Source organism: Somniosus microcephalus, chromosome 1 (assembly GCF_052327205.1).
Source record: "Somniosus microcephalus isolate GS21.2 chromosome 1, FLI_Smic_1.0, whole genome shotgun sequence".
NCBI classification, from domain to species: Eukaryota; Metazoa; Chordata; class Chondrichthyes; order Squaliformes; family Somniosidae; genus Somniosus; species Somniosus microcephalus.
This window is the reverse complement of record NC_140987.1, coordinates 116,646,541-116,654,029: the sequence shown is the minus strand read 5'-3', so window position 1 is coordinate 116,654,029 and position 7,489 is coordinate 116,646,541. Positions and strand designations below refer to the sequence as shown.

The window sequence follows — 7,489 nt, the reverse complement described above, 5'->3', positions numbered from 1 at the left end:
CTAAACCTTCTGCCCCTTACCTTGAATCTATGCCCCCTTGTTATTGACCCCTCTACTAAGGGAAAAAGTTCCTATCTACCCTATCTATGCCCCTCATAATTTTGTACACCTCAATCAGGGAAGCTGATATCTGCAGCCTACTAGAAGACCTGGGCTCTACCAGAGACATAGCAAGGGTCTCGCAGTCCGCTGCACATAATACATGAGGCAGATGGCAGATGGATTGTTTGCCAGGGTTGGCAGTTATGTAAACTTCCCATGATGACAATGAGCAGGCACCCAGATTACCACAGGTACAGGGTGCCACCGATTGCACACACACACATGTAGCAATCCAAGAACCACCACAGCAACCAAGAGTTTTTATAAACCACAAGGGATATTCATCCATCAATACGCAGCTGGTGTGCAACCACAAGTGGTTCACGCAGATGTGCGCCAGATTCCCTGGGAGTCGTCATGGCGCCTTCATACTGCGGCAATCCAACATTCCTAGCCTTTTTGTTCCAGGAAACAAGGGATAACCTCTTCAAACATGGCTTGACACCCGTGAAGAACCTCAATGAGGCACAGGAGCGATATGAGCGCCACATGGCCACCAAGTGAGTCATCGAGAGAGCAATCAGAATGTTGAGATGTGCTTCAGATGTCTGAAAGCACCCTTCAATACTCACCAGCAAGGGTCCCCAGAATAGTGGTGTGCTGTACAACATTTAACAGCAGAGAGGATTGCAGGTGGAGGAGGATGTAGGGGTTCAATCTTCAGACGAGAACATAGGAGGAGGAGGATGAAGATGGGGCATCCATCGTCAGACCAGCCGTGTACATTGCTGGCTGGGCTGCCTTAATAGCATGAAAGTTCAGTCAGTGGTGATGCACAAGGAAACATCACGAATGAAATCCTCCAGCCAAAGACGGTACGGACACGGCAGCAACGGAGGCGGGGCATAAAGGGAGCGGAGAGGAGAAGGCCTAGAACACAGCGTGGACCTGAGCGGGAGCGGTGGCATAAAGAGAGCTGAGCAGCAACTTAAAAAGAACAAAAAATAAGGAGTGACTTCACAAGAGAGTAGGAGGCAGTGTATAAATTGAGCGGGAGGACCAGAGAGCAGATTCGAGCAGCGGCGGCAGCGAGGATGTGGAGGTCCTCCAAAAAAAAACCAACAAAAGCAACAACTGCGAAACAGCTAAAGTGGCATCACAACCAGGGAAGGAGCTAATTGGAGAGCAGCTGGTAAGTTATTTCTACTTAATAGTCTATTAAGTAAAGGCATGGCAGGGCAGCTCAGTCCTGTGGAATGCACATCCTGCGGCATGTGGGGACTACAGGACGCTTCCAGTGTCCTGGACAACCACATGTGCAGGAAGTGTAGTGAGCTGCAGGAGCTTGAGCTCCGGGTTTTGGAGCTTGAGCAGTAGCTTGCATCACTGCGGTGCATCCGTAGGGCTAAGAGCTTTGTGAATAGCACATTTCAGGAGGTGGCCACCCCACAGATAAAAAAGTGTGCGCAGGCAGAAAGGGAATGAGTGACCACCAGCCAGAAAAGAGGACGAGGAGACAGGTAGTGCACCTCGCTCTCCAACCAGTATTTCGGTTCTGAGTACTGGTGAGGGCGGTGGTTCCTCTGGGTAGTACAGCCAGAGCCAAGTTTGCAGCACCAAGGGTGGCTCAGCTGAAGGGGGATAAAGGGAAGAAGTGTGGGAAAGCAATAGTGGTAGGGGAATCGATAGTTAGAGGAGCAGGCAGGTGTTTCTGCGGCTGCAGACATGACTCCGGGATGGTATGTTGCCTCCCTGGTGCTAGGGTCAAGGATGTCACCAAGTAGCTGCAGAAGATTCTGAGGCGGGAGGGTGAACAGCCTGATGTCATTGTCCATATCAGTACTAATGACATAGGTAAAAAGAGGGATGAGTCCTTCTGGCAGATTTCAGGGAGTTAGGAAAGGGATTAAAAAGCAGGACCTCAAAAAGGTAATCTCCAGATTACTCCTGGTGCCACACGCTAGTGAGTATAGAAATAGGAGGATAGAGCGGATGAATGTGTGGATGGAGAGATGGTGCAGGAGGGAGGGCTGGCTTTAGATTCTTGAGAGATTGGGACCGGTTCTAGGGAAAGTGGGACCTGTACAGGCCAGACGGGTTGCACCTCAACAGGACTGGAACCAATATCCTCACGGGGAGGTTTGCTAGTGCTGTTGGGGAGTGTTTAAACTAATTTGACAGGGGGATGGGCACCAGGATGTAACATTAGGAAGGGGAAATAAAGTGCTCAAAAGGATTGGGAGAAGCAGAAAGCACTAAAGTAATAAAGGAAACTCTCGTTTAAACAGCACCGAATTATCCGGAATGCTCTAATAACCGGCAAAATTCTGGAGTAGGTTTTGAGGCTTCCGTATACTGTATATTTGTGGCTGTGTAACCGGGGTTCTCGTATCTTTTGCCGTGTAATCATGGCTCCTGCACCACTGGTTGTGTAACCTGATCCCCAGCACCTGTGGCCGTGGAAGGGGGCTCCAGCACCTGTGGCTGTGGAACGGGGCTCTCGTACCTTGGGCCATTGTCACTCCATGTCCCTTCTTTGTTATCCGGAATTTTTAATCAACCGGCACCATCCCGGTCCCGTATACCAAAGAGTTTCCTGTAGTAAGGTATTAGCAGGGGGTGGGGGAGGGGGGGTCAAACTAAGAATACAGGATGGTCTAAGATGGGTTTACAATGTATGTATGTGAACACACAAAGTGTAGTAAACAAGGTAAGTGAGCTGCTGGCACAAATAGCCACATGGGAATTTGATGATGTGGCAATAACAGACCTGGCTCAAAAAAGGGAAGGATTTGGTATTAAATATTCCTGGTTATAAAAAGTGTTCAGGAAAGATAGAAGGTGGTGTGGCAGTATTGGTCAAGGGGAATGTTAGTGCTGGAGAGGCTATATATAGAGAAGGTCAGAGGAGAAATGAAAAAGAAAATAAGAGGGGCAAAGAGAGGGTATGAGAATAGAATGGCAGCCAACATAAGGGTAATTCAAAAGTCTTCTATAGGCATATAAATAGTAAAAGGGTAGTTAGAGGAGGGGTGGGGCTGATTAGGGACCAAAAAGGAGACCTATGCATGGCTGAGGTACTAAACGAGTACTTTGCACCTGTCTTCACCAAGAGGATGCTGCCATAGACATAGTAATGGAGGAAGTAGTGGAGATACTGGATAGGATAAAAATTGATCGAGAGGAGCTATTAGAACGTCTGGCTGTACTTAAAGTAGATAAGTCACCAGGAGCAGATGGGATGCATCCTTGGATGCTGAGGGAATTGAGGGAGGAAATCGTGGAGGGACTGGCCATAATATTCCAATCCTCCTTAGATACGGCTGGGGTGGGGGGGGGGTGCCTGAGAACTGGAGAATTGCAAATATTACATTGTTCAGAAAAGGGTGTAAAGATAAACCCAGCAACTACAGGCCTGTCAGTTTGACCTTGGTAGTGGGGAAGCTTTTAGAAACAGTAATCAGGGACAAAATTAACAGGTCACTTGGACAAGTGTGGATTAATTAAAGGAAAGCCAGCACGGATTTGTTAAAGGCAAATCATGTTTAACTAACTTGATTGAGTTCTTTCATGAGGTAACAGAGAGGGTTGATGAGGGTAATGCAGTTGACGTAGTGTACATGGATTTCCAAAAGGCGTTCGACAAAGTGCCACATAATAGGTTTGCCAGCAAAATTGAAGCCCATGGAATAAAAGGGACAGTGGCAGCCTGGTTACAAAATTGGCTAAAATGACAGGAAACAGTATGGTGAACGATTGTTTTCGGACTGGAGGAACGTATACAGTGATGTTCCTAGGGGTCAGTTCTAGGACCACTGCTTTTCTTGATATATATTAATGACTTGGACGTGGGTGTACAGGGCACAATTTCAAAATGTGCAGATGGCAAAACTTGGAAGTATAGTGAACAGTGAAGAGCAGAGTGAGACTTCAGGAAGACTGACAGACTGGTGAAATGGGCAGACACGTGGCAGATGAAATTTAACACAGAAAAGTGTGAAGTGATATTCTTTCTACCGAAATGTGAGAGGACATAAACTAAATGGTACAATCCAGAAGGGGGTGCACGAACAGAGAGACCTGGGGGTATGTGTACACAAATCGTTGAAGGTGGCAGAGCAGGTTGAGAAAGCAGTTAAAAAAGCTTACGGGATCCTGGGCTTCATGAAGAGGTACAGAGTACAAAAGTGTGGAAATTATGATGAACCTGTATAAAACACTGGTTCGGCCACAACTGGAGTACTATGTCTAATTCTGGGCGCAACACTTAGGAAGGGTGTGAAGGCCTTAGAGAGGGTGCAGAAAAGACTTACGAGAATGATTCCAGGAATGAAGGACTTCAGTTACATTGACAGACTGGAGAAGCTGGGATGTTCTCCTTGGAGCAGAGAAGATTGAGAGGAAATTTGATAGGTGTTCAAAATCATGAGGGGTCTAGACAGTATAGAGGGAAACTGTTCCCATTGGTAGAAGGGTCGAGAACCAGAGGATACAGATTTAAGGTGATTGGCAAAAGACCCAAAGGTGACACAAGAAACAACTTTACTCAGCGAGTGGTTAAGATCTGGAATGCACTGCCTGAGAGGGTGGTGGGGACAGATTCAATCAATCATGGCTTTCAAAAGGGAGTTTTTGGCCTACGCCCTCTTGGTTTTGGAGCCCAAGGGCCATGCCAAAGACTGCTCCACTTGTATCATGCGGGGTGTGTAACTGGTGAGAAGTGGCTGCACTTTGATTGGGGTTCCAACTCCCATTTCCCTGTTCACCATCATTCCTCTCCTGGGCCAGTGCCACATCAAGCTGGTCTGCAGAATGGTTGGAGTGGAGATCAGTGATTCTTAAGGCAATGGCTAAGGTATGGCATCCTGGTTAAGGCAGCAGACATGTTGGCATCCCAAGTCTGCACAGCCATGGTCACTAACACATTTCGGAGCTATGCTTGAAGCTCCATGGAGGTAGCCACACTTGCCATGACAGACATTCTTGCAATTCCCTGAGCCACCAATCCACTAGCAATCAAGTTGGATTTCTCCATCCTCTCTGCTATTGTGGAGTGTGTGTGGCACAGGTCATTATCTCGCTAAGTTGCTGATGCACCACTAGCACTTCTCAATGATAGCCCCCAGGGCTCAGCATCGGTGTCCAGCTGAGCAAAGCTGAAAGGGTTGCAGCCCACCCCCGTGCAGGTGCTCCACAGCTATCCTACCACCAGTGTCTGCTCGTGCTCACTGGAGTTGTGAATTACCAGGTGAAAACTCAACTATCTAAAATGGACCTACTGCAGTGAGAGTATTTGTGCTGGTGCATGGCTGTATTTCCTATGACTGCATCCTCTGAGGAATTTTCCTCATGCATGTCCAGTGGCACTATGCATGAAGGCCTTAGAAAACAAGAAAGGGAAATCTGTGGAAGACCACCTCCGGTGCTCTATTCTCCTGCAATGGGTGAAAGAGCAGACCTATAAAAGTGACTACTGGCAGGTGTTCAGACGATGGATGCAGTGCATTTGTCGAGGGTGACAGGGGGCGGCACCAATTACATAAGGGTCAGGGCAAATGGATAGATGGGGCTGTGAAGACGTGCATCAAGAGAGAAGGATGGATGCACGTGCAAAGTAAGTCGTTGTGAGGAGTGATGTGATGGAGTAGGCTTGACAAGGCAGAGTGGGTGGGGGTGGTGGTGGTGATGCATAGGATGTAGGTGAATGTGCCACTGTACTCATGTTCCCTGAGCTGGTTAGGTCACTAAAACACATCTTGCACTGAAGCCAGGAGTGTGCCACAATGCTCCTGCTGCTGACCTCCTGGGCCGCCTCCAGCCATGCCTTCTTTGTTGCTGCTGCAAGTTTCTTCCTCCTGTTCTTGAGGAATAGAACTTGACTCCTCACTCCACCCAGCAGTACATCAAGCAATGCACCATTAAAGTGGGATGCAGCCTTTGTTCTGAATTGATGAGGAGACTTCATACTCTCTTGGTTCAAACTCCTAACTCCTTCAAATTCCATCTTTGGATTGGCCCTTTAAGTTGAGATCCTGTCACGTGGATCCGCACCACACCCACTGCTACACATTCACACCATACCCAGAAGTTCTATTCTAACGAGGTGGCTGTGTTAAAATGGCAGAGAGACATGCTGAAAGTTCTTCTGGGTCCCACCCACCCACATAGATATTGCACCACCTCTCCCTCCCCTAAACCCATTCCCCCCACCGCCCCCCCACCACCACCACCCCCCCCCCACCGCCACCCCCCCCCCCCCGCCACATATCCCTGTAAATGCGCCTTTGAGTTATCAGGGCCTATATTTCAATAGCCAAACTTCATTACATATTTGTAATTTTGATGAAAATTGTAGTAGTAAGCTTGTTAATATTTTTAATCAGAAAAACATTAAATATTTTTCAGCAAAGCTATAATTTGAATACAGTAGTGACATTACAGTGGACTATAAAATCACCATGAACTGGATGAAGATAATGAAGGGTTGATTGTTGCTCTATCCTTTGGCAGAACTCTGCACTATACAGTCCTTCATTTTATCCAGAACCACATCAGTGCAAATAATCCAGCGAGGGATTTTATCATAAACATAGGCCTAAAAAACAAATTGTTTAAAAGGTAATCTGATGTATCGAGTGTGATTTACAAATACACTTTTGCAATGATTAGTTAACATTCCATCACTAAGCCTGACAGCAAGATGAATTTTCACTGCAAATGATTACCAGAATCTCATGTGGCAGACACCCATAGCATCGATCTCCAAGCAAAGCACAATCCAATGATTTCCTCACATAGTCTTTGGCCGACTGTGCAATCACCCCAGGCTTAACACGTGACATTTGAGAAGCAACAGAATAGGGCATTAAACACTGTAAAATAAAGCAAAAAACAAATGCTGTATTCTAAGTGCTGCTAGAAAATAATGGAAAAGATTTTGGGCCCCAAATCACATAAATGTGAGTGAGACCCGAACACTGAAGGGTAAACATTTGTTCACATCAAAAAACAGGCACAGGGAACAATCCCTGCACCTCGATATGCCCGAGGTGCACCGAATATTGGGCCTCAAACACCTAATTGGTGTCTCCAGGCAGCTCGACAGAGGCCTCGAAGATCGGGCCATTGCGTTGCTGGCAGCAGATTTCAGTTAAGTCCTTAAAAGGGAACCAGGAGACGGGGGCAATTGAGAGATGAGGTTGTAATTGGAAAGAGGGGTGGTGGGAGTGATGGCCAGCTGCAGCCACTGTTATAACACAAGGTCGGTCAGAACACTCCTGCTCCTCCCGGGTCTACAGTCAGGTATTTTTATACAAACTTGCCTTTTTGGTGACAGCCTGCAGTGGTCCTTTTAGGCTGCTTTTTTTTTAAATTCATTCATGGGATGTGGGCGTCGCTGGCAAGGCCAGCATTTATTGCCCTTAAGGTGGTGGTGAGCAACTTGAAC

The 7,489-nt window shown here is 47.2% G+C and overlaps 1 protein-coding gene across 2 annotated transcripts in view; it reads right to left on the bottom strand.

Moving 5' to 3' along the window:
• Positions 1 to 6,400: 6,400 nt before the first annotated feature.
• Positions 6,401 to 7,489, bottom strand: part of hsd17b3 (hydroxysteroid (17-beta) dehydrogenase 3) — a 111,657-nt gene continuing 110,568 nt past the window's right edge. Inside the window, exons 10-11 of one of the 2 annotated variants that reach the window (XM_085984952.1) lie at positions 6,768 to 6,914; positions 6,401 to 6,637 (exon numbers count right to left, since the gene is read on the bottom strand). In XM_085984952.1, the coding sequence (XP_085841078.1) occupies positions 6,539 to 6,637; positions 6,768 to 6,914 (246 nt within the window). In that variant the 3' untranslated portion in view covers positions 6,401 to 6,538. The remainder of the gene's footprint in view (positions 6,638 to 6,767; positions 6,915 to 7,489) is intronic. The other variant, XM_085984956.1, reaches the window with a different exon arrangement.